The sequence below is a fragment of the Centroberyx affinis genome, unplaced genomic scaffold, assembly GCF_046629955.1.
Source record: "Centroberyx affinis isolate AG114_WGS23_722 - 3 ecotype Tasmania unplaced genomic scaffold, CSIRO-AGI_Caff_v1 ptg001464l_1, whole genome shotgun sequence".
NCBI classification, from domain to species: domain Eukaryota; kingdom Metazoa; phylum Chordata; class Actinopteri; order Beryciformes; family Berycidae; genus Centroberyx; species Centroberyx affinis.
Window position 1 is genome coordinate 1 of NW_027279933.1, and position 27,124 is coordinate 27,124.

General features: G+C 43.1%; 2 protein-coding genes across 3 annotated transcripts in view; both read left to right on the forward strand.

Moving 5' to 3' along the window:
- Positions 1–560: 560 nt before the first annotated feature.
- Positions 561–8,388, forward strand: LOC139650204 (fermitin family homolog 2-like). 2 transcript variants are annotated; one of them, XM_071526790.1, is made up of 5 exons: positions 561–777; positions 3,353–3,373; positions 4,382–4,506; positions 4,640–4,781; positions 5,614–8,388. In XM_071526790.1, the coding sequence occupies exons 1-5, from the start codon at positions 577–579 to the stop codon at positions 5,785–5,787; spliced, it is 663 nt and encodes a 220-aa protein (XP_071382891.1). In that variant the 5' UTR covers positions 561–576; the 3' UTR covers positions 5,788–8,388. The 2 variants fall into 2 exon arrangements, with proteins under 2 accessions (XP_071382891.1, XP_071382892.1); XM_071526791.1 differs by lacking the exon at positions 3,353–3,373.
- Positions 8,389–19,028: 10,640 nt separating this feature from the next.
- The window catches only part of stxbp6 (syntaxin binding protein 6 (amisyn)), a 70,255-nt gene continuing 62,159 nt past the window's right edge, over positions 19,029–27,124 (forward strand). Inside the window, exons 1-2 of the mRNA XM_071526789.1 lie at positions 19,029–19,142; positions 20,108–20,212. The gene's annotated coding sequence lies outside the window, so the exon portion shown is untranslated. The remainder of the gene's footprint in view (positions 19,143–20,107; positions 20,213–27,124) is intronic.

Here is a 27,124-nt window from a genome sequence, read left to right on the forward strand (position 1 = left end):
TGCATCATAATCCTATCGTTCCATACAGAGGTGTGAGCAAGTCAGCTTTGCTTGAGTCCTAAGTCAGTCTCAAGTCTTGAGGAACAAGTCTCAAGTCAAGTCCCAAGTCTAAATGTAGAACACCAAGTCAAGTCAGAACAAATCAAGAGTCCAGTATAAATATCTTAAAGAAAACAAAATATCTAGGACTTCTCAATGCAAAAACAGTATAAAAACCTGGTAAGTGCGGTTTCAACTTGAATAAATTCAATCATTCCATACAAATTCAGAAAATATAATTTAAATTCAGTTGTCTGGCAGAGCAAATCTCATAACTTTCAATCTAATTAATTTACCCAAACACACGATCTTTTGTCAAGACTTCAAAGTCAAGTCCGAAGTCAGAACTCAAGTCAAGTCTCAAGCAATTAAAATTGTGACAGTCATGTGAGTCCCCACCTCTGGTTCCATACAATTTAACAGTGCTTTTACAGCTATCGAATCGGCAATGCACTAGAGTAGGTATCTCATCATCAGCCCGACCTGACAGTCCTCCCACTTGACTCTCCCCTCCAGGAGAAACAGTACGCCCACTGGATGGCTGCGTGTCGCCTGGCCTCCAAAGGCAAGACCATGGCCGACAGCTCCTACAACCTGGAGGTCCAGAACATTCTGTCCTTCCTCAAGATGCAGCACATGAACCCTGACCCAACGTTCATTGCTGAGCCAATCACCACCGACATCAACCCAGAGTGCCTGGTGTCCCCACGCTATCTGAAGAAGTACAAGAACAAGCAGGTAAAACATGCAGCAGAGAGGCTGGCGGTCTCACTGCACTGCCAAGTTCTTGTCCATGTTCTAACCTCTGAAACGTAATGGTACACTACTAGCTTGTACTGGCACCAGCACTTGATTTTGCAGATGTGTCCGCTGCGATGCACTGTAGGCAGCAGCTACAGCAACATGGAAGATAACATGTTAAATATACTGGTATGAAAGAGACGGAGAGAAAGCAGTAACTATCTAGTCTTATGTGTGTTTTGGGGGAGGTTGTTTACACGTTTGATGCATGGGTTGTGGGGGTTAGATGGAGGAGTGTCTGATGTTTCCCAGATGGGCGCCTCCTGGCATCAGGGTTGTCTTGCTTTGGAATGTAGCCTCCCTCTCCTCCCCTTCCTCCACTCCTCCTCCTCCTCCTCCTCCTCCCTCCATTCCTCCTCCTCCTTCCCTCTCTCTCTCTATCTCTTTCTGAGGGGAAACCAGGACAGCAGACAATCCAAACCACTCAACTTGCTTACAGTAGAGTCGCTCATGTCAGACCCAAGCGCGTGCTGTAATGGATACTTTACCTCGTCTCTCGGTCTTTTGTTTGCACTGGTAGACAGAAGGAACGGAGGGATAGCGATCTTGTCCACTGGACTGCTTACGCTCACTCCACCTCCAGATCTGTGGTCACGGAGGAGAGAAATCGGAAAATATCGTGGCACAGACTTAGCAGTCCAAACAGAACATTATAGAGTTGTCACCATTGAGCTATCAGTGGCAAACCACCAACAGACATCTTAATAACCAGGTGTAATATTTAAGCACTAAGCACGGATTAACTTTCTTGTAACTGATAGGAAAATTGTACCCCGTGCCCAATGGATTCTCATGTAAATAATAGGCTGGTGTGTGTACATTGGAACAGCTGAGTACACGCCTGCCATAGCTGTGTTAACTGGGGATGGGATGGGGGGGGCGGTCTGCCTCCCTGTTGTGTACTCACTCAATCTGGTTTTGTTTAAGCTGTATAGGAAAACGTGGAATGTTGCTAGGGGGTTGGAGGGATGCTGGGAGGATGCTGGTAAGTGATGACTCAGAAATAGTCTGGGTCTGGGCCGTAACCATAGCCTGACGTGTACTGGATGTCGAGGAAGAGAGCTGGACAGAAAGAGAGGAAGAGTTGGATGGGTGACTCTCGTAGTACAGGGAAGGGCCATCAAACAGGAAATGTTTGGGAAGGGAATCGGGATGCACCAAAAACAGCCAGAGGGGGTTCTGCCGTATTTAGCTTGTAAAATGGAACCTTTAAGTATTATTGGAACAGAAATTGAGGGCGTGTTGACTCATGCTCACAACCCAAGATGAAGAACATTCAGGGAAATAGGGTGTCAGCATTTCTGGTTGACTGTGTAAGAAGGAGACTCAAAGCACGCACAGTTTTTCTTATAGTGGACCGCAGCAAGAACCAGTGTTGTTCTTCGTCTCCCTCAGCCAGGGGGTTCGTCTGTCTGTGTGTGCGTGTGTGTGTGGGGCTGTGGTTCCATCTGGCCCGGCTCCAGTCTCAGTCACAAACCCAGTCTGATCGAGGGTATCCCCAGGCACGAAATGAAAGAACAGTGTGCGTGTACCCATGCAGTCACGCACATATGTGCTCATGTCGTGGGCGTGGGGCATCAGGAAATGAGCCGTGCCCGGGAGCGCTGGGCGGGAAGCGTCTGGGAAAAGCTGCTCGCTCCCAGTCAGCTGTGGGAGCCATGCAGGACGCCGACCCTCCTCTCTTCTCCTTTTCCCTTCCCCCCGCCCCCTCCCTCCCTTAACTGGACTTCCGCTCGTCAGACTCTCCCAAAGAGACTTCCGTGCTACGGTTCCCAGAGGATACACACAGGGATTTTTAGATCACTTGGACTTGTGGGGCCAAACATATAGCTTTACATAAGAGAAATTAAACAATGAAGGCATAATAATAAACTCGGGGGGGATTGGAGACATGGCACTCCAAGGGCTTACTGCTTCCACTGTGTGCTGCTGTGGTACACGTCGCCATCTTGTGGATGGAAAGGGCATTACAGACACGTAGTTTGATTACTACAAGGACACATTATGAAAGTCTGTAAAGGGATATCTGATTGCCCTAGGTTACAATTATGGGTGTAACCATCTAGTACTGAGGCTTTTTACTTTTTTACTTTTTTTTTTACTTTTTACTTTTTACTGAATCAACAACTATATATTGTCCAACCATGAAATGTACAGGTCCAGTGCCAACCTCCTGTATGTGAAACCACACAAATTTCTCATTGTAACTCTTTCTCCTTGCTTTTACAGATTATACAGTGTCTGACTGCTACTACTGTACTTTCTCTCCCTCTTTAGACTGAATACTGCATGAACACCCCCCCACCCCCCACCCCCCAGGCTTCACAGCATCTCTCCCCTCTGTCTTTTTTACAATTACGGCCTGCTACTTTGTTGTTTTGGATCTCTCTCCCCTCAACATTGGACTTACTTGCTTGTTTTCTTTGTCCTATCTTTCTTTCTTTTCTCTCTCCCTGTATGCATCTCCTTCACTCCTCTGTGTCCTTCTCCCATCCCCGCCTCCCCTCTTCAGCCAGGCTATATCAGGGACTTGGTAAGTTAAGTTGTGTGTCCACTGGGTGCCTAAAAGCCATAGATATGTGCACGGTTCTGTAAACTCTGAACTGTCTATGTGTCTGCCTTGTCTTACTTAACCAGAAGTAGCTATCTAACATTTTGTAGTGGCTGATAGTGTCAGTAGAGTCTAGACTGTGTTCTTCTTTCTAGTTTCTGGATGTTACTTCTCATTAGTTTCTTCTCCTTCAACTTCTAACACATTTTCAGAAGGCCGAAATATTCCAGACACACAAATGACACATAACCGTATTGATACAACAATGAAACAATGGAGCATTTATTTTGTGTTTGTGTATTTATTCATTTGCACAATAGGAACACGTAGCGGTAGTAAGACGGACATCTAACGGGAACATATTCAGTGAAATGTAACTGAGGAAAGAAAAACCCAAGCCAGGCATATATAGATAAGCTCACCAAGTTACATGGACACAGTCAATATTGACAGACTGAAACAAGCAAACTTCACCAAAGATGATGACAGAATCCTGATCTTAGAAAGCGAAGCTGCTCTTGATATCTCTGTTGTTGCTCTGCTGATCCCTTTGAATCATACGCAAAAAATTTCGGCTGGGCTGCCAACAACAACAACTTAAGGGCTGTAAAGGAACATGCACACACACCCCACACACACACATACAGCGTGGAAGCTTACTGTGGCTCATTAACCTTAGTTTGGCTCCTCAAGAGGGCCATATATTTTACATGTTTGTTTGTCTGCTCTCTAGTTGTGTGAAGTAGATGTTTACTGTGGCAGCCTCTGGTTATAGGCTGACCCTGGATGCCCTCCTGGCTTTATGGAGACAGCCGGGGCTTCCTCTTACGTGTTGGGTGTCTGTAGATCTGGGCTCATGGGATGGTTTTAGTGTGGTGAATGGGATACATTTGTTTACAGTGGGAGTGTGTTAGCGTTTGTGCTGACTTAAATGGTGTGAGTATATTGAACAGTCGTGTTTATAAAGCTTTTTGTATGTGTATTTGTCAGATTTCGGCCCGGATCCTCGAGGCCCACCAGAATGTGGCCCAGATGAGTCTCATTGAGGCCAAGATGCGCTTCATCCAGGCGTGGCAGTCCCTGCCTGAGTTCGGAATCACCCACTTCCTTGCCAAGTAAGTCCCATCACAGCCTCCTAAAATTCAATAAATTATCTGTCCGTCTATCTCTACCTCTCTCTATCACACACTCAGGTGTATTTTGTGTTGACAGCAACTCATTTGGTCATTTCCCTCTTGTCGTCTGCAGGTTCCAGGGTGGAAAGCGGGAGGAGCTGATCGGCATCACTTACAACCGTCTGATCCGGATGGATGCCAGCACCGGAGACGCCATCAAGACCTGGCGCTTCAGCAACATGAAGCAGTGGAACGTCAACTGGGAGATCAAGATGGTAGGGGACACTGAAAACATACAGTTTAATATCAGAGCTTTTACTCAGAGGTTCAGAGAGCTTTGAAGCTTGTCAGTACTTTTCATTCATTTCATACCAAAATCAATATTGATACCTAAAGTGGGTGCCTTACTGATAGGCATCGTATTTGATAATCAACCCTAGTATCAATTTAAAGGAAAAATACACCCTAAAACACTGTTAACAAAACGGTGATGTACCCTGCATGTCTCTGCCCATTTCGATTTTTGGTGGTGTATTTTTCTATTAATGCGGATAACTGGCAAAACATAGACAATGTGATGTCACAGTGAGATATTTCCAGCGCAGCTACAATGGAATTTGATACCAGACAAAATTTAAGTCTAAAACATCAACGGTAAATCCCAGGTTTTGGTGTCAGTCCCTCAGAATCAAAGAGCAAGAGCATTGCATTTTGAGTAAGGGGCTCTCACTTTTTCTTTACTAGAAAAACTTTTGTTCTCTTGCTCTATACTATTGCTATTGCTCTCTCCACCTACACATACTGAATGCAACCTGTTCAGAGATGTTCTCCAGTGGTTGAAAGACAACCACCGAAGTAGACAAGGCAGGTTGAGGGAAAGTGGGTACAACAAAAACTTAAATTACAACACTTCATCACAAAATAATATAAATGCATTAGACATCTCAGATTGATGATATATGACACTGTAAGAGTATCCATAAGCAGGCCCATTTATAGCAAGTGCTATGCTTGGTACAAAATCTTCTTTACTTTGGCAAGAAACACAAGTACATTATGACCATGTTCCCAAAAGCATGACTGATGTGATCCGCTCTGTGTGCTCAGGTGACAGTAGAGTTTGCAGACGAGCCCAGCCTGTCCTTCATCTGTGCCGAAGTGGACTGTAAGGTGGTGCACGAGTTCATCGGCGGCTACATCTTCCTGTCCACGCGCGCCAAGGACCAGAACGAGTCTCTAGACGAGGAGATGTTCTATAAGCTGACCAGCGGCTGGGTCTGAGTCGCCCCGGGCAACCAGGGGGCCAGCGGTTGCAGGCCAGGGGTCAGGAGGGGCACGGCTGGGTGGGGTGGGACTAGATGTTATGGGTTTATTTTATTCTACTATTTCTTGGTCTTTTTAATTGTTTGGAACTGTGCTAAAGAGCCCGGCGCAGCACCACTATTGCCATGGCTGACACCGTTTTTATTGTAGGGGTTTTTTTTGCATTAACGCTGACAAAGTCATTTGTTAAAACACTAATATTCTGCTGAACGCAGTCCAGATGAACTCTGAACATCAAACCCTGTGGCCCCCATATATCGAGCAGAGGCCTAACAGAAACGTAAGCAGGACATTTGTCTTGGTTTTCCTGCAAACCCCTCTCCAGCTCTCCCGCCTCCCCTCCTCCTGGAGTGATGCTCACCAACTTACGTCCATGACAAACCATTAAAACCTGTCAAACGCCAGGAGTCCTTTCGATCCCAAAGACTCTCTCACTTCCACTCTCTCTCTTTCTCTCACTGTCTCTCTCTCTCTTTCTCTCTGTCTCTCTTCTGGAACTGGACTGAAGGAGCTAGTAACATCGATCTGCCAGCCAACCAGCTAGAATATATTGTGATGATGGTGCCACAGATACCTCCAATTCTATCTAATTATGTATCGTAAAATACACACCTACACAAAGAATCCAATCGAAGGGGTATCCGCAAGCTGCAATGGCACATTATGTCCATCCTGTCCACTCTCTGAAGGATTTTCACTTTTTTATCTCTTCGAAGTCACGTGTAAGCACTTCTACAGTATACAGTCCCTTTAATGAATAAGCTGTAGTTAAATTTCCTTTTGCTTTTGTTTTCTAATGTCTTTGTTTGCTTTGTCTCATCACAGCTTGTCTGTCTACAGTGGTAGTGAATGGTGTCTCCTCTTTGTCAAGTCTCTCCATTGTATTCTCATTACCTATGCTGACAGGTGCGACGCTGAGAGTCTTGCTTTGTTTTTAATAGACTGTCGATAGTTGCCATGTCTGAAAACACACTACAGTTCAGTGCACTGGGATGAAAGCGTCCTGTGGTTTTGAAGATCGGAATGGTAAATGACCTAAAAGTCCTCACTGCAAAAAAAATGTCCATCTTAACATGTAATTTAGTCTCGTATTCAGTCTTTGTTTTCCTGAAAACAAGTGAAAAATCTGTTGGTGGGGTGAGATAATTTCACTCATCCTTACTGTTACACTAGAAACGAGTAACAATATGTTAAAATAAGGCAGATCACTCACATCAAGATAATATTACTTGATTTGACGTTGATTTGTATTAGAAATATCTATCCCCATTGGCAGATTTTGTTCACTTGTTGTATGAAAACTATTTTAAGACTCAATACGAGGCTAAATAGCTTGTCAAGATGGATGTCATATCCATTAATGGTTATCCTGTCCAAGCTTTTACCACAGTCAGACACAGATGGGCAAGAGTTTTCATCTCCTGGCACTAAATGTTCCAGAGTAAAGTATTGAACTGAGAATGCAGATTTTTATGTTGCCATCAAGGAACACTCTGTGCCAACGTGGAGTAATATTTTGCCAAATGTGTCTCTGTGGACAGCATGTTTGGAATTGCATTCAGAGATTTGAAGCCCCATCTGTCTGCTTAGTGCATGTACACAACATTACAGGAGGGATACTATCATTATTCCCTTGTGCCACCTTCTCTTTTACTTTATTGCCATCCTTTTTCTTACACCATATAGTATTATTATCATTTTTATCATTACACACCAGCAATAGGTCACCAAGTTTGAAGAATGAATATGCAAAGTCTTTTTTTTTTTTTTCGTCCTCAGTATGAAGGATCAGTAAATGAAGTATTAGTTTTTTGTAACTAATGTAAAAACACAGGTTTTATAGAATTGTACAGTTGTTCTTTTGTTGCTGCTTTTTGGGGGGTTGGAAGTGTATTTTTTCCAGAAAAGAGGGGGGAAAGCCATCTGTCAACATGTGTAGTATCCAGATTTGTGCCTGCCAATGTTATGGTCTTACTGAGTTTTCAGATGAAGATATATATGAATATATATGAAGATAACACTAGTCTCAAACTCCAGGTTTATAGGATTTGATTACCGTTTTTGTCCTCACATATCATTTTTCTAAAGTATGGATAAGTACACCTTTTCATTGTGCTTTATTTTTTCTTGCCTCTCTACTTCTAAGTGTTATTCATTTTCTGCTTTCTCTTCTAGCAGTTGTGGCACGGAGTTGCTTTTTCAGCTCACTCTTTGTATTACCAATGATACTGTACATGGATTTGCTGCAAATTTAATTATTTGTTCAGTGCCTTTTTAAAATATATCACTTAATGTTCTGGTTTTATCACAACTGAGGTATGTCATTTAATAATGTATGAAGGAGTATGAAGGAGACCCACATCGTTTAGACCCTGGAGTTTGAGACAAATCAGCAAAAATGAACAGAAGTAAGAGAAAAACAAGCCTAGCCTATGTTTTTTTTCCTCTAATGTTGTTGTTTTTTGTTTGCCTCAGTGTCCAGAGCAGCAGTGCATGGCCTGCTGTTTTCAGACTGTAAAAATGCATTTATTTTAAAAAATAAAAGTAATTTTTATTTAAGCTAAGGTGTCTTTGTTTCTATCTTTGCCTCAAGAGTTTTAATTTTTCACATATTACGCTATATTCATATTGTTGTCCAACATAGATCGCATAGTTATGCCCACAGACAATAACATAAAAGTCATTAAAGTCACAATGAAATCACATTTTGAGAGTATCTTGCTTCCTTAATGTGATGTATTTCCTGTTGAAACAGGATGTTGTGGTGGGAAATAACACAGGAAAGGATCATTGAAAAATGTAAACCAATGGGATATCAGTAAAGGAGAAAAAGGCAGTTTTATTTGATGGGAAGGGTGGAGGGGCAGGATTGTTCTAAAATCTGGAATGTTTATGTACGTCTCCTGGTACACAATGATGTCACCACTGAAGATTTTCCATTCCAAACATCATATTCTTGCAAATTTTACTATCATCATACATATCTAAATACCATACAGTACATCCATTCTTTAAGGTACAGATGTAGGCAGTTGTAGATATCTACACCAGAGGGCAGTATACAACCATCTGTACTCTCCGTTTCTCCACTGCAGTCTCATACTAGGCGGATTCCAAACTTCTCCAAAGATTTCTGTGCGTAAATCTGACATGTTTACCTGGCATCCCAGTGGAAACAGAGTACCAGATTGAAGAGGAGATTAGACCAGAGAATGCCTGCAGACAGTCTGTCTATTTGCAGGCCCTGGCCCATTCTCCCGCAGTGGCACGCCGTACACCCGTCTGTCACCTGCTGAGCAGCTGGGACTAGGAGGTGGTGGCCGTGATAACCGAGGAGCTGCTCACACCACCTGATGTCCACGCTGGTGTCATGCAGAGTGGCAGCACAGGGGGGGCACGGGTTAAACAAGGAAGGTATTGGCATCACGCTAAGGATGATTGCGAGCACACGTGACGGCTGCAACAGGTGAGTCGATGGCCAGTGTGGGTTGGATGATAGAGGACAGACGAATCGAAAGGAAAGCGTGGGCAATCGTGGTGATGAAGGGGGCTCAGAGAAACATATCAGGTTCTTCACATCTTCCTTTCTCAAGCGGTGTCACAGATGGTGTGGCAGTGGCTCTCAATCACGTGCCTTCGAGGTCCAAGTGTCTGCAGCTTTTCATTCCAGCCAATCACTACACCAGATGATTTCACTAATTAGTTCCTCCTTTCTCTGTTTGAAGATGTGCAAACCAGTGAAGTCAGGTGGTGTAGTGATTGGTTGGGATGAAAACAGCCTCTACAGACTCTTGGGCCTTCATGGCACATGGTTGAGAAACACTGACGGTGTGGAGGATCGTTCTTCCCAGTCACATAGTACTGTACATCTGCTCTGCACACTATTATACACCTCATCCATTTAGCATTTGGTTTCAAAGTAGTCCAACTTAACCATCTACATCTTACGCTGCAGCCTGTTCACCAGTATCCACCCTCCAGGTCCGGGTGTGGGACTAGATGAGGTGTGCGGCGTTGCAGAGGGAACAATGAATTCTGCCAGAACATCCTGTCCTTTGCAGAAGTCTGAGATGAGTCTCAGTCTGACACTTAGAGAGCGACTGCAGTAACATCCCAGGCTCCATCTGAAGCACACACCTAATCAAGGCTCACTCCTGCCTGTGATTCAGAGTTGTAATTTTGAATATCTCATATTACAAAGACTGGTGTGTGCGCGTATGCGTGTGTTCGTGCGCGCAATGGCTTCAACATGTCTTTATTATGCTCTCGCCCCTTTCGCACCAAGCCACCTCCTATCCTGACCACTACCTCTGATATTCCCTCAGCCTGCCCCGGGGGGAATTGGCCCATTGTGTGTTCACAGTGTGTATGGGAAGTTGGGACGTCTCCATCCTGGAAGACAGCGGTCGCTCCACCTAGTGACGTGGAATTCCTCAGACCCCTGGGGAGGACAGGGTGGATGACGACCTTGATGTGCTGAAAGAGAGAAGACTCGGATGCCAACTGCTAGACTTCTGAAAGGGCGGAATTGGTGGATTGTGAAAATACTGCAGGCGGTTAAGCAAAGACTGGAAACACACACACGAGGTACAATAGCACCTGTTGCAATTTGAGACAGCTGCTGCCTTCCCTCTTTCTTCAGTAGTTGAACCCAGTGCGTAGTTCATTTCCAGAGAAGTAGCGCTCTGTTTTCCTCATACCTGAACAACTTCACAGCCTGTTAAAGCCATTGTTCATGTCATGGAGATTAGTGTCTTGAAAGTGCTGCTGACATCCACAGTTTTGTCTTGCGGTGAATGCATTGCTATGGATAATGTCAGCCATGTGACAGCAGATGTGCTGATAAGCTAGTTCTCTAGTAAGCCTAGACATTTCTGTGAAGAAACAACTCTTTTTCAGTTTTTTTTCCTCCAGACCTCCAGTCTTTTGGCCAGATCAAATGGTTCGTATTCTTTTTCAATAACCGCTGTCACCGATTGTCAAGACCTACGTGTCAGAACACAGTTTATAGTGGCACAGCGGTTAAAATATTTGCTGCCACGATGAAAGAAAGTGATGAGATCTTACAGATTGGGCTGTCAGTCCTCTTCCCTTCCCTCCCTCCTTCTCTCTTTTGAAGATTGCCTGCTGTGCACAGCTATGAACAGACTCTCAGGAGCTGAAACACCATCTACATTGTTTTTATCATTGCCATATTCCAAATTTGTAAAATAAAGTTTCAGCATAATAGGGAGCCTTGGATATTTCAGTTGTGTATTTTTCATCTACAACAAAGGGCATAAACTTGAATCACTAAGTAGTCTGATGTGTTTCCAATGCGTGTGCTGCATGAATTCCCTCATGCTGCTTTTTACAAGCCAAAAATCTTTGGAAGGCAACACTGCACATACTATTTTTTTCCAGTCTAGTGGAAAAAATGAATGTAGTATGTACAAGTACTTCAAAATCCCATTCACCATAACAGGCAAAAAGTGTGCAAACAAACAATCTGGATGGAGTCATAAATGTCCGATGCATCATTTTTTCCAAATCATTTTCCATTCTTTTCCAATTGCTGACAGCAACTTTCAATATAGCATGCAGCATCACTAGATCATGATCTTGAGTGTGCTTGACCTCTTGGATTCACATATTGTTAAAGCAAATATCCACCCTGAAACAAACTCACATATGTTATTCCTATTATCTTGGACAGTTCAGTCTAGATTTGTTACCATGGAAAAGTCTCTCTCAAAGCTGGAAACGCGAGAGCCAAGACTCTTATCTTGATGTCATCAATTACGCTCTGGAGCTGCTAAACTGACTTTAAGGACACTGTGACAGAACATGTTCTGGTTCAGAAGAGTTAGCACCACCGAGAATCAAAGCTCAGTGTAGCTTAAAGGCTAAAACAACAATTCTATGGGCCCACAAAATCAGTTTCATATTCTTTCCCAATTAATTTGTCAGATGAGTATCTCTGTGTTCTGTGATTTCTTGTTTTTGGAGAAAGATATTCCTGCTCATGTTGCTTTTGGAAAAACCATGGGAATTCTTTTTTAGGTGGATTTTATGGGTTGTGGTTGATGTATTGGTAATTTTCCTCACGTCAACCTTTTTTTTTTGCCTCTTGACTGTGTCTCAGAGTTCACCTTAGTGCATATTAACATTCCTTCTCACACAGTAACAGCAGTGTTGTTTATGTGTACTAGAGGGAGTTTTACCCTACCTGTCCTAGTCTCAGTGGAAGGTGAAGTGCAGAAGAGTCTGGGACACGGAACCAGTCTCATCCATAAACAGGATTTGACACCACTGAATCTCACCTGCTGGACAAGTATTGGAAGCCTAAGGTCATCCACTTACCACCTTGTTAGTCTCATCCTGAGGTCCAGGATGTCGAGAAATTATAATCATGTCATTAAAGTCTCAGAGCCGATGGTGGGTGGATGGAGGGTGTCCTCTCAGCTGGTGAGGTCATGTCACATGGTGTTTATAGAGTTTATAGAGCCTGCTGTGAGCCAAGACGCTTACATCATCACTTTCAGGACACGAGAACTGCACGGTCATGCATACATACAATATACACATATTGTGAAACTGTGTAAAAGAGTTCATATGTGTATATACAGGCTTGCACAAGTGCAAATAGATACATGCACACACGCACACACACACACACATAGGCACTGTGTTCTCTAACCATTCACTATCAGTGCCAAACATTGTCACTCAGTGTTCAAGGCCAAGTATGGTAAAAAAGTGTGAACTGTGCAGTACGCTATTGAATTGCAGCTTATATAAAGATGTTGTGTATTACAGCTTACATAACATTTTCAAGTTGAATTTTCACTTACAAACATTTAGTATCCACCTATTTGCTGTGGGAGTCTTTTCTAAGGTAATCCACTTCTCCCTGGGCACCTTTCGTCTTTAAGCATTGTTGCACAAAATTGGCTAATTTGCATTGCCTCGCCCACTAAAACCTCTTTGGTTCTGCTAAATCTTGTTTCTCTCCCAAGCTAATACAATTTAAAGGGCTGTCGTTGTTGGGGAATACATTTGGCACAAACACACAAGTGTCTGGATCGGTGTTTTTGTTTTGGTTGTTGTGTGGTGGCGGAGCCTGTCTGTCCCATGGGGCATTTTGGGAGTACGAGTCTGTTGATTCATCTGACTAGGAGGGCACAGCAGGGGCCTGGGAGGGTTTTTATTAGAATTATAATACAGGACGACAGGAATCCTCATCTGAAACATTGCCTGTAATATAAGTCCAAATTCAAGAAAATCATAGAGAGGCGCTGTCTTGAATGAGACAGGTTCATTCAATACAGACATCATATTTAATATGAGCTAGGCCACAATAATAGGCGGATTTGTACACCAGCTTTTATTGTGCAATTTTTCATATTTATTGCTATTGTATTGCTTCACATTGTATCCATTTATTCTGGTCTCTTCATTGTAGTGATTGAATTGAGATTCATGTCTATAAATGACTCTCATCAGATCAATGACACCAACAAGAGGTCCACTGCCCTCTTTGACTCCTCATCACCTTAAGGGCCCCGTTGGTGCTGTTTCTCTGTTTCATCATCTACTAATTTACCCTCGATTGCGCCCAAATAGAAAAACATAATAAGAAATAAATCTGTGTTAATCCCAAGGTGCCAGCGCCCCTGTGTCCATCTCTGCATCTCCATATTATCCCCCTATGGCGTTAGAGTGTCTCTGTGTGACACCACTCGCCCACCTGCAATAAAGATCAAATTGGACTTGGAAAATAAAATTGGATCCTCTGCTCTTTGTGATACCCAGAGGGCTGTGTTCATTGATCGGCTAAATTAGCCGCCTTTGAGGGTTATCTGGCAACAGAAAGGATAAGGGGCCGGGAGTGAGCGGGCTATACTGCCAGGCAGAGACACGGGACAGAGGACAATGAAGCCTAGTAGAGACCCTCACTATGTATTACATCCTGTATTAACACTATCAATTCTACACTGCAAGAATCAACAAGTCATTTAGTCTATTATTGAGTCCTAAAATTCCAATTTTCTTAAAACAAGTGAAAACATCTGACAATAGGGTGAGATAATTTCATTTGTTTCCAATGCAAATCAACTTTTGTAGAATCAAATGTCATTTTCTTGATAGTAGTGCAAGATTTTGATGCTCATTTCTAGAAAATTCCCAAAACAAGTGACTCTGCATTGGAAAGAAGTGAAATTGTCTCACCCCATTGGCAGATTTTTACACTTACAGTACTGTATGTATTGATTATGATATGGGATACATGATATACATTGCGACAATAGAGGGCCAAAGTTTCTCCAGTATAAATGAGTTTGAGTGAGCCGTTTGGGTCAAATGAGGTTGTCAGTATCCATCTTAATCCTCTGTAATGATACAGGTGACTTGGTGGAGTGAGGAGTAACACACACACACACACACACTCACACACACAGACACACACCTATCAGTCAGCTGAGGAGACTGTCATGATGGAGATGGATGCAGTTTGTGGCGGCTAATGGCGTGTGTCTCCATTACAGAGTCTATCGCCCGGCTAGTTGCTTTATAATTCGGCTTCAGCACACCTCTGAGTATTAACTTTGATTCAAGATGGATTCTTTTTCTCAAAATCCTGTTTTTCACCCCTGAGTTAAGCCGCTGCCTGTGGGCAAACGGAGATTAAATGTTTTTCCAGCGCTGGCACAATGCATAGGAGGTAAGGAGAAACAGAGGAGACTGACTAGAGCACAGTCCCAATGCTTAATTTCACAGCTATGAAGTGTCTTGCATTCCACATTGCATTTACTTTGTTTTCTGCATTATAGTGAAGCAGCGGTATAGTCTTACAGAAGACAAGATTTCTCCTTTATGTGTCCTATTATTTGACATCAGTCCAGGTGGCACAAAGACATGCATTTCCTCCACTGACACATGTTGCATCTTGAATTGTTTCCTTTCCTCGTCTTCCTTGTTCATCAATTGTTATGTAAATTAAGGAAAGAGGCGGAGGAAGGAAAGGCGTTTTTTCATTTTAGTTCAAGGAAGTTGTTTCTTCATATGGTTTGAGATAGAGGACAAACACTCCACTATAGGTTGAAAAGTGGAAAGTCTTGACCAACCAGTTATGTGAAAAGATAGAATAGATTAATGATGCCAGTTGAGTGAGGCCTCCTCCTTGTCTTTGTAGACCAACAGTGTTTATTTAATTAAATATTGATTTTGTATATTAAAACTAAATGAGTGATTGAATTGAACAAGCAACCATTTAATCAGTTTTGTTGATCAATGCAGAATTCAAAACAAGGATTCAAAGTAAATTTCTTCACTATAATTTCAGAGAGTGTTATAGCAGCTATGATTGATCTGAATATGAAAGCTATTACTTGTGGCTGGCTTGACAGTCAGATGATTGATGGTTAATATCTGCTTCAAATTTAATTAACATGGCAAAGGAATATTCCTATAACTGGTCGCAAAATTCAACACTCAAAGAGGGAAACAATGTTTGAGACCGACGTCAGTATGAGCGCTGCACTTACTTGGGGTAATTTTAAAGAAGTGACAGGTCTGTCTGATCCCACAGTGATTGAAAGGTCAAATGGATAATTCTTCACCCAGACAGAGGGCTCATCAAATAAAGTCTTTTGACAACCATTGTCCTACAATGACTCATTTTAAAAATAAATATATGCCTTGGAAAGTATGAAATGTCCGTATAAAGTGGTCCTGCTCAGCATAGTGTTCTCTGTGAAAGCTTATTTGTTTTACCACGCTACAGCGCACACAATTCTGCATGCAACAAAGGGGCTTGATTACTCCAGGTGTATTCAAATAGGTCTGATTACCCGTGGATTTGGACTGAAGTGCACTCAGGCGAAGAAGCCTAATTGAATGTGCGAAATGGGCAAGCGTCAATCGGAAAGACAAAGTGTCAGAAACAAAACCGAAGTCAGTCGTTTATTCACCTCAGAGTTCTGCATTGCACAAGTTGCCTTATTGTGCACCTAATGCGATCGGTTAGGTGTGTATCTAATGCAATTGGTTAGGTGTGTATCTAATGTGATTGGTTAGGGGTTATGTGTGAAGATATTCTGTCAGGCTCTTGCAGGTAAAATCAATGTCGGGGCCGAGGTCTTAATATCTTCTCATTTCACACTGCTAAATGATTATCAAAGTGTATTGTTACACTTGACCTAGTTTAATAATGTACAGGAAAAGGTGTAGAAAGGAGCACACACACACACACACACTGACACACACACTTTCCCTGGCTTGACAAGTGAAATCTAAACAAGAGGTTCAGACGCCCCCCTCACATAAACACACAGTCCACCTCCCTGAATGTTGCTCAAAATGGAGACTGACGTGTTCCACAAAGTTCTGAGTTAACGAGAGCCAGAGAACAACTCGGATGAAAGAAAACAAAACATGTGCTGCTTGATATTCTCTGTTTGGTGCAAAGATGTACACAATAGAAACTCAAACATGAAGTCATACAGTATTTACACTCAAACACATGGTTTGAGTGTACACACTTTTTGAAGCAAGGTATGGATGTTAACTAACAAAGAACAAGACGTATCATTCTTTAGTGAGCTCTAACATAGTTCTTCTGTAACCAGTGTATGAACTCATGATTTATGCAGCACACTGTACAGAATAAACAACAAACCACATGAATACACCGTTTGATTGGTGCAGCAGAGAGAAAGAGAGAGAGAGACAGAGAGAGTGTATCAGGGGAGTGTGTGTGTGTGTGGGTGTGTGTGTGTGTGTGTGGCAGCCATCTGGCCGTGTGGGGAGATGAGAGGCAGCCGGCGGTTGGAGCATGAGGGTCCATCGCACCGTTCCATTCCTCTATCGTCAGATCTCCGTGTTTACCCTGCTCTCCACAGGGACTTGAGGCGCCTAGTTCTCCCTCCTCCAGCCGGCCCGCACGGCTCCTCCTGTCACGTCATGGGCAGGAAGGATGTTTACGTTTTCCACTTGTGGAGGGCGCTTTGGGGCGGAGGGAAAGAGGGCGTGTGTGGAGAGGGGGAGGGAAGGGAGGGAAGGAGAGGTGATGGAGTCAGCTGAGAGGGAGTGTGTGGTGGAGTTCCTTTGGGATGGGAAAACTGCTGATATGTTTCACTCATGTTGAAGGAACGTCACTGATACTTGAGTTAAATTGTACTAAAGAAAGGGAAACAGTCCTGACCTAGAAAGTGACTCACGTAAAAGCAAAATCTCACAAAAAAAGTAGCTTTACTCACATAGCGGTACTCACTTTGTTGCACTAAATATTAAACAAATACCCATTTTTGGCATGGCCCTGGAAAAAGTAATCACTAGGCCAGTATGAGGCTTTAGTTTAGTTCTAATATTATCAAAAATGAGTATTGATGATGGGAGGTAAAGTCGAGAATTACTTCATTTTACTGTAAATAATAGGTCTTGTTGTACTCACTGCCGTTATGTCTAAAAATAAAACTCAAGCACAAGAGGGAGTAGATGCTTTAGAAAATAAAACCTACTCAAAAAGTTCTTTCCATCAGTCCTAAAGACTCCAGCCCTCTAACACCGCTCGGAAACTTCTAGCCATGCTAGCAAAACCCTGGAGGACGTTTCAGCCTCTGTGGTTTGATTCATGCATCCAAGATGTAACCTCAGCATAGAATTTAGCAATAACCAGTTTCAGGCTTTCAACATGTTTGTTGGGCAATCACTCTGCTGACTGTTTTGAGGCTGGTAGTGCCATAGTAACATTGACTTGGTTCAATGCAGTGTTTTGCCTCTTTCATCAGAGCATAGCACCGGCCAATCTCTCCCCAGAGAGACTCAGCTGCCTGAATTCCCAGACTCGCCAGCAGGAAACAGCTAATGCCCCTTTAACCCTTTCTGCTAGTGTGTGTGTGTGTGCGTGTTTGTGTGTGTGTGTGTGTGTGTGTGTGTGTGTGTGTGTGTGTGCGCACGTTATATCTGCTTTCTTTCGTTGGCCACTCACAGTTTTTCCTCAACCTGGAGAAAGTGACTCATTACTCTGAGCGTGTTTGTTCATGTAGGGGAGCTCAGAGGCTCAGTTCTGTATTTCTACAGTGTCACAGAGAGTCTTACGCTGTATCTTGTACCTTTTTGCTCTCTGTCCCAACGGCCTTGTGTCTATAACAGCAAAACACTCCCCCTCCACATCCAAATTTACAGGCAATGGAAAAGCCTCTGTAAATCAAAGTGGATAGTCTGAAGGTAAGGATATAAAAAAACAGTCTCAGAAGACTTGGCAAACTCTTTTCATTTCTAAATTCTTGAAATGAACTCTTTCCACATGCTGAACCAGATGGTTGAGCGGTTTACTGTAGCGTAGAAATACAAAGCCAGACAAACTGTAAAAAGATCCCAAGGAAGTTTGAAGGGCCAGAGAAATAAGGAACATTCTTATTTGATTATTGGACTGCTGTGTGCCAGCTGCCAAGTATAACTTTTTTGTTTTTACATGGATTAGGAAATCAGTTCTCCAAGATATTGAATTGTTTTTGTCATATCCTCTGTCATGCATGTAATAGGCTACCTTACTTTTTCTGTCAACTGACACAGTGACATCTGCCGTTAATACACTTGGTCTTATGTGCTTACAGTGACATCTTATGAGGAATAAAGTGTTGCAACTGTTTACTGTAGCGTAGAAATACTGTACAAACCCAGACAAAGCCTTGTAAAATGTCCCCAATGAAGCTTCGAAGGCCAGTAAGGAATATTAATATTTGATTACTGGACTGCTGTGTGCCGACCACCAAGTAAGATTTATTTTTCTTGTATGGGTGAATCACTTCTCAGGTTGATTCTTTGTCATGAATTTAATACCTTGGCATTTTCAATTAACACAAGGACATCTGCCATGGTACAGCTGGTCTTCTGCGCTTATAATGACAAATAACGATGGCTAAGATGTTCATCACTGCCCATTAAAACATGTTAATGACCAGCGGCAAAGAAACAAAGATAAAACTTGAACTATCTCAGATGAGGCGACGGTGTCCAAGTCTGTTTGAAATGGATACACAGCCTATAAAAGAAGCTAAACTCTATCAGGACAGGAATTAGAGCTCTGTGGGGAATCTGGATGACTCACATCCAGCCAAGCAAAACATTACACACACACACGCACACACACACACACACGCGCACAGTGCCGCTGCATGTGTGTGAATTTCTAGGGAACTGCATGCTGTTGGCATGGTTGTAGGAACAAAGGATGCATGGTGGCCAACAGCTGGCAGTTTCGGACAGTCAGGAGCACAGTGGCTGACACCTCCAACATCTCCCACGCTGAGCTGCTGGAAAATGTTCAGGTAGGCCTGGTCTAAACCAGTAATCCAAAGAAGTTAGTCATAAGCTATTTTTGTTTTTCACAGTTACTCCAGGAAATACCTAGAAGTTCTACTGCTCATTTAGCCATTGTGTCTTCTACTGTTAGGATTTCTTTGATGTTTAAGTCAAAAGCAGGTGATAAAAAGGGTTAAATATTCATTTGTCATTGTTATAGTCCAATAATATCCCCATATGGACTGATAGTGTGACTGTTAGTACTCAACAGTGAGTCCCCTCCACAATGACCTAATCATAGTTATGGCATTTTTTCATCTCCTATCTATCACTATGACATTCCTATTGGGACTTGTTGGGACTAGTTTTCTGTGATGTTTGTATGGTATCCTTCTAAATGTTTTATAGGATTACTGTAGGTGTTGTAGGCTACTAGTTGTTTATAGTTGTTTTTCATAAGGGAAACAGTCAGGTCGTCTGCTGTTCATTTAGCTGTTATTAGGAATGTAGGGAGCTTCTGCAAAGTATTAGGAGCCTCTACAAATTATTGTTTTGAGATTTAAGTCTCAAAAACTAAAGCAGGCTGCCAGTACAACACAGTAGATGTAAAATGATAAAAAAAAAAAAAAAAAAAAGGTAACTTTGCAGCTCATGTTTACCATTGTCTCTGCCAAAAATATGCCACACCTCATTATAATACCTATTGTTTAGCCTGCGTATTTTATTTTATTTTTAAAATTTTGCACTTCAAAGAGACTCCCACAAAATGTGTAACAGGCTACGTGGTGACTAACTGTACTGTACGTGATTGGCGGTTGGGTCCGTCTGGCTGGGAACCTGCTACTGGTTTCCCATCCAGACAGACGGGTCCCTCCGCAGAAACGGCAGCAAGGAAAACAAACTCCCCCCCTCTGCCGAGAGACGAGCAACTGTTGTGGAAGTGAAATTAGCGTAATGTTGAATACGAAATGCTATCGTTTGGTTTGAACAGATAACAATAAGGACGAGGCTGCTGAAAGCGGGTGAAGTGTGACAGCTGGAGAAATTTACTGAAGCCTTTTGAACCGCACGTGGAAAACGTCGCTGAAACACAACGGTGAGTAACGTTAGATTACACTAGTGTTGTGATGTAGAGTGGTGGGTTTAATGTACAAACTGATGGCTGCCTGCAGTTTAGAAAGTTTATTCAATGTTTTCCCAGTCCACGTAGGACGACTCGTTTGCCGCGTTACTGACAAATGTTGGCACTTTACTCTCCGTGTGCGTCAACAACCCTTCAGCCACTTTGCGGTGGGAACAGAGCAAGTGTGTGTGTGTGTGTGTGTGTGTGTGTGTGTGTGTGTGCGTGTGCGAGCGGCGCGCCTGTGTGATACTGGTGCTTGCCCCTTTTTAAAAAACGTATTTTTTAGACCTTTATGTCCCAAGAGCAACCTTTGGCAAAAGCAGTCATCTCCTATAACTCCTAAAGGGTGCGCTTGGAAAGCGAACTTGCTGATAAACAGTTGACGTGTTGTCGCATTTGCTTTAAAATTGGGCAATTGCGGTTAATTTGAGTGGAATGGGTGTCATTTTTTGTGTTTTACCGTGATCACAGGTGCGCTGTAGCTGGTAGGAGCACCACGCCTCCCAGTTTTGGAGTCGTACAACAAACACAACCTTGCTCAAACCTCTGATATTTCTTCTGGTATTTCATTAAGATAAGAGAGCCTTGTCCCTGTACCATACAACGGAATTGCAAATATTCCAGTCATCCCCCAGCCAGACAAGTAAACTTTGATAGCAGAGTATTATGATTATAGGCTACTTTACTGTATCACCCATCCATGTTTTAAATTCATGTGGCAAGATAAGATTATATTTATTATCAGCAGAGGCTTTGTTCATAAATACACTCACAGCTTGCACTATTGATATGTTTTAAAACAGGTGATATCAAAGTGAGCCAGTGAATGAACCATGAACTAACATGAACTGCTAATGAACCATATCCAGTCAAAAAGTTGTTTAAGGCACACTGATTCCATGCCTATATCTTTGTGGTACTCCAGAAATAATATTAGTATGTTCTATTCACATGAAAACTTGTGTTTTCAAAGCCTCGTTTGAAGGGCGGTTGTTTTTCCGTGATGCTCAAATCAATTGTGGAGGTGTACAACAACACACCTCTCTCATACAAGAGGGCTGAAAAGTGGTCAGTTAGTGTGGCGTGCTATAATTAATGTTTGGGCTTGCCTACTGTACCTCTTTGCTGAGCTTTGTGTGTGTGTTGGAGCCAAAGGTGGAAAAAGCTATTTGGATTTTAAATTTGAGTATCTCTGAGGAGCAATTACCTCATGTCTCCTCCACAGTATCTCTGTGACAGGTTGAGACCAGGCTGGGTGCTCGGTTCACATTAGCTGTGAGGCGCCTAATCTTCCCCCTGTGCCTCCCAGTGCTGTTAACTAACCCAGTTATGCTCAAATATTTCTTGTTCACATACAGGGGTTCGGGGCTTAATTTGCTCTGGCACCCCATAACAGATAAGCTTATACCTTTCCCCATACTTTAGCATCCAATTACAGTCAGCATAATCTTAAACAACTGTCGAGCGGGTTCCCTCCCTGCGCGTCCACTGTCTCAACTTGTTCTGCTGCCAGAGGACAGGCGCTGCTTTCAGAGGCAGCCTTGAAGACAGACATAACGAGCCTCGTTTCCTTCAGTGGCTCGTATAATGAAGAGAGGAACAAAAACAGCCAGTCAGAGTCTGATGAAACACCAAGATCCGTCCTGCTGTGGTTGCCTGCGTGACTGACATCATGAGAGAGCTTGGTTCTCTATGAGCAACAATTATAATAATATGCTATGATACAGAAAAAGCAAAGTTAGATACAAGGATGGATAGAAGTTGTTTTTTTTCATCTGAAGCAGTTTAACCTCAGATTATTTGCTGAGTTGACTTAAACTAGGCTACATCATCCAAACCCATTACTTTGGCTATGTACATTGACACAATGCTACTATCCCTATTAGCTTATCCTTAGGTAAACAAATTGTAGGTTCATAATTGTATTGTTAATGCCTTAGGCTGAACCCAGCTGTTGAGTTGATAATTTAGTCATTGTGGAAATTATTCCTCTGGCTATTATGTTGGAGATGTCAGTTGGTGAGCGTTGTCTGTTGGTTTTTCTGCTGTTTACCCACTGCTGTTCAGTCCCTCCCAAAGGTTTTATTGCCATAAGGCGCCAGGCTGTAAAGAATGAGCTCATTTGGGGGCTTGGCATGCCATTCATTGATTCACGGTTAGCCCATGCCTCCCTGGCACTATATAACCCTCACTGGCAGCTGAGTCACCCAGGAAAATGGATGGGTCCTCCTCTTATCTTAAAATCTTCCTTTTGAGGGAAAAAGAGTAGAGGTCATACTCGACCTGCTGCTGTCACAGAGCTATTGTTTTTTTATTTATCAGATTTGTATTATTTTAGAACATGACATAGGGATCAGCAGGACATTTCCATTTTCATGTATATTGTCACTGACCTTTCACCTCCTCAGTATACACTCTGCATTGCTTGCACTAAAGATTTTGCGGGGGAAAAAAGGAAGAAACATCAAATGAAGTTATGCGGAGGGGTTATCGGGCAAAGAACAGAAAGGAGTGGTTTTGATCCTCTACCCTCTGTCCTCCTCCAACGTATCCCCCTGCTTGGGAGCGATTCAGACACAAACACTGACTTCTGTAATGCGTGTGCAGAAATAAAATGGCAGGCAGTTGTAGCATCTCGGATTAGGAATGCCGATTATGCATGCTGACACGGGTTCCCTCATTCAATATGTGAAAATGAATTTAATCCTAATGTTGGAGTGCAAACTACACGACTGTCAAAAACCTGATCTCTGTATTAAACAACATTAAACAACGCTCTATCCTGTAGTTTGTTGTCCTGCCGACGTGGTGCTGTGCTAAATGTTCATTGTGCACGCTAAATGATGTGGCACAGGTAGGAGGTCACACATTAAAAGACTCTTCACTTGGATTGGGTCAGGAGGGATTTCGATACCCCCGCTGTCTTGCGAAAACACGCAAAACATGACTTTGTTTTTCACCTGATTGCTAAAATAAAGCTAAAATAAAGCTTGAGAAGAAAGGACAGCTCACAGCACTTAGCGTTTGTCATTTGTGCTGAAAAAGAAGAAAAGAAGAGGGCTAGGCTAGATGCCAAAGGAGGTTGGTTGGAAAGCGGCAGGCAGCATGGTTTGTCTATTCTGCTGGGAGAGTTGGAGGTAAATTATAAAGCTTGATGTGTTGTTTTGTAGTTTCTACCTCTTCTGCCTGGTTTCCTAGTGAGCTCTCAATAGCTATTGCTGCTCACTGTTCTTAAAACTTGTCTCACACTACAAGAGCGCAACATGCAAACATATTTGATTTTGTCAGCAAAAAAAATCAATGCATGCATGTTGCAAGATCTTTGGATGTTGGAGACTGCTCAAAGAAACTTGAAACTTCCAAGCATGTTGCACTTTTGGCCACACCCCAATGAATGATGTGAAAGCAGGTGTTTTGTCTTTGACAGCTGATGCAAAACACCTGCTTTGACATCACTGATTGGGGTGTGGCCAGAAGTGCAACATGCGTGACAGTTTCAACCCATAGAGAGCAGTGCAACAACAATTTTCTGCCTTCTGTGATTTAGTGTTGATTTGCTCTTTAATGAGCTTCGCCGAGTTGGCTCCCACTTGGGTGTTTTGTCTCAGATCTCAACAACATGTCCGGCTACATCAGGCCTTAACTTGTGTAGTGTGCACCCAGCTTAAATGAGCAGTCCGACCCTTGAGCTTGCAACAACGGTTCTGTGGTGCACTCTTGACTAGGTTAGACTATTTCGGAGAAAATTCTTCTGACTCAATAATTCACAATCCAGCCTCAAAGTACCACAGAAAAGTGAGAGCCGTTTCAGTCCCAAAGCGAAGTTACTCCCTAGAACATCACTGAAATAGTGCTAAAATAAATGGGCTCCTTTTTACTGACTTTCATGTCTCATCTTATGAAATACCAGAGAGAATTTTCCCTCAGCGTGAACTGTAAGGTCTAGCTGTGCAACAAAATAAATCTTTGCATTATTGGCCCTATCAGCAAACATGGTACGTTCAAGTGGCCTGCAACTGAACTGTTTTTACTACTCATGTAACAAATGACTTTTCTAGCATCTGTAGATCAATGCTGTTCCCTGTCAAGGAAAAATGATCCCCTCAGTACCTGCATTAATTAGTACCTGATTTAATTTACGCTAATTCAGATGTCTCTGTGAATACTGAATAATAAGTCTTTATTCCTTACACATGGAGAGAGGACTCTCTTACATGAGGCTCATGCAGTGGTAGAGCGGTCTCTAAGGAAAGAGGATCCTAAGTTCCTCTTTATAACACTGGCGTCAACTGATTCTTCACATACGTGCGTTTCACATGACATTTTAACCTCGTGATGCACCTTCGTCTGTGGCCATTACTGAAACTCTAGTAACTTCCTATCACCACTTTCACATGTCGCACACCACCCACACTTCACATGCACTTGTGTGCTCTTTTACTATGACATGGCAACGCTATATACATGGTCTTATTCTATCCTGAAGTTATTATTTCTGTTATTTATTTCCCACATCCCCCTAAGGTAGGCCTAGATACTGATACATCATCAGCTGGCACTGACAGCACAAAGACAGCAGGGTGGACAATGTTGTCTCTCCATCATTTTATAAGAGGTAACATTCACCATCTGTGCATGTGGGGATGTTGGATCATCACTCACCCAGTGTCACCATTGTATGATATCACTCTCTAAAGATGTAATCCATGAAGTTGCGTGCTCTGTGGGAGGTTTTGCCGTAAAATCAAGGCTTTGTGTGGAGCCATGAGCCAACATGAAGGACATGCGTGAGAGGCTGCAGATGAGGCGAAGTGTTCCGTTTCTTTCGCACATCCTTGAGAGTAGGGAATCATGGCGAGTCTCTGGAATAATATAAACTGCCTTTGAAAGAAACTCTACAGGGAGGGCGAGTAAGGGATGAAAGGTGGGAGGGAAGAGAGAGGTCATGGTCAAATGTGGATAGGGGAGAAGATATTGGGGATGAATTACTACCAGAGGAGGATCATGTTATCTGTTTCAGCCAGTTATCCTGCCAGATATCATCATGTTCTTCATATTAATTGAATCGTATGAAGTGAAGTTGCTCTTCCGCAAGTCGTACTTAATGTCAGTTTACTTTTTATCTAGGCCTACCCCCCAACAGTTAGTTTAAGTGGTGACACTAAAAACATTTTGATCACACTGCTTTCCCTCTTGTCTTCTGCTGCAGGTAGGCGGCCTCTTATCTGTTGCTATCTTACCCGCAAGCAAGGCTTTCAACATGCTTGTTGACACACCAGTGCACCGGCATTTGTGTTTACTGAACGTGTCTATTTTAAGTATAGCATTACTCATGTCTCTCCAATACTGTACCATCGGGGCTCCAGAAAGAAATTGTACATCCTTATTATCATTGTTTAAAAAGATTAGTTTATTAATTTTTTTGATAAATAAAGCAAAAAAATCATGAAAGCAAGTAGAGAAAGATGTGACGGCATAGCATTAGCTGAGATTTTAAGTGTGTGGTATGTGCGTTTGCCGTCTGAGCCACCAGCAGCACGCCCCTGTATTTCCTTAATTGACAGTTCCCTTCTTAGCATCAGTCGAAAAAGGTATCATGCTGTTTTGCACTGGGTTCCGCTTTCCCCATAATTGCAGCTCTTTGCGCATGTCTGCATTTCCGCACACCCATAGACACATAAACAGAGTTAATGATAAGTTCTAATTCCCATTTGAATGGTGGGTGTTCTCTAAGGAATGTGAATGAAAGATAAGGCACAGGAATGTGATTTCCCATGTTTGTCTGTCTGTCTCTCTCTCTCTCTCTCACACACATACACACACACATTTATTTCACAGCACCACTGAGCCATGTGTGGCAGAGAGAGACAAAGCTACACTTCACTGTCCCACTAGGTTTCAGTAGCCCTTCTCTCCGGCTTTGCACACTAGTTCACATCTCCAGCATGAGATTCATTTCTGATGGAGCACTCTCCAAAGAATTCTCAAACCCACTCACCAGCAGTGCAGCTATGGGAGCAGCAGAGCAATTTATACTTTGTAATTCCTTCTGAGATGGATCTTTTAGTCTATGTCAACAGCTAATTTGGCTTTGAGTTTTCATGCCGTGATAAAAGAGATTAAAGACAATAAAATGGGTGGCAAGACCTTCAATCTAATCATGGCCGATCAGTGTAATGAGGCTGTCATGGCCCATATCGTCCACCTGGTCTTTGGAACCTCTTCCCTTTTCAGGCTGTTGCTGCCGCTGTGGCAGGCTCCCGTGGGCTTGTGAGGAGAGCCTGGAGAGCGGGCCTGTGGTGGTGCTAAAAGAACTGGCTGTGCTGCTAATTCAAAGACCCCTCTCCGAAGAGGCCCCAGGAGAGCCGTGAGCACCGACTGAACAGATTTCACATTAACACACTGGGCAAGAGGGGAGCGAGGGAATGAGCAGGAACACTGCTACTCCTTTCACTGCTTGGCAAGGTACAGCCACACTTAATGAAGTGTTTTTGAAAGGGGCTCTGCTAGGAAATGGGGTGATAAGCAGCAGTAAAATATATATGTGTCGTTTTCACTGCCACAGCAGCTCCCTGGCTCGCTCCACCACAGCAGCTCAACCCTGCACTGTGAGCATTGCGTAAGGCAGCTCAAAGTCAGACCATAAGCTACGCATTGTATCTGGCCACATTTCACCGCCCGGAGGCTCCTGTCTGCCTCCTCCTCGTCTTTCTCTTCCTTGTTTTCTTCCTCACATCCCCCATCCCCTTATCCCTCCTTCTCGTCACGCTTCAGTGGGCCACCTGAGGGGGGATATGGGCTCCCGTTTGCCTGGTGACAGCTTGCAGGGAAGATGGGGGTAGCCTTCCATCTCAGCTGGAGGATGGTGGAAAAGAGAAGAGGGAG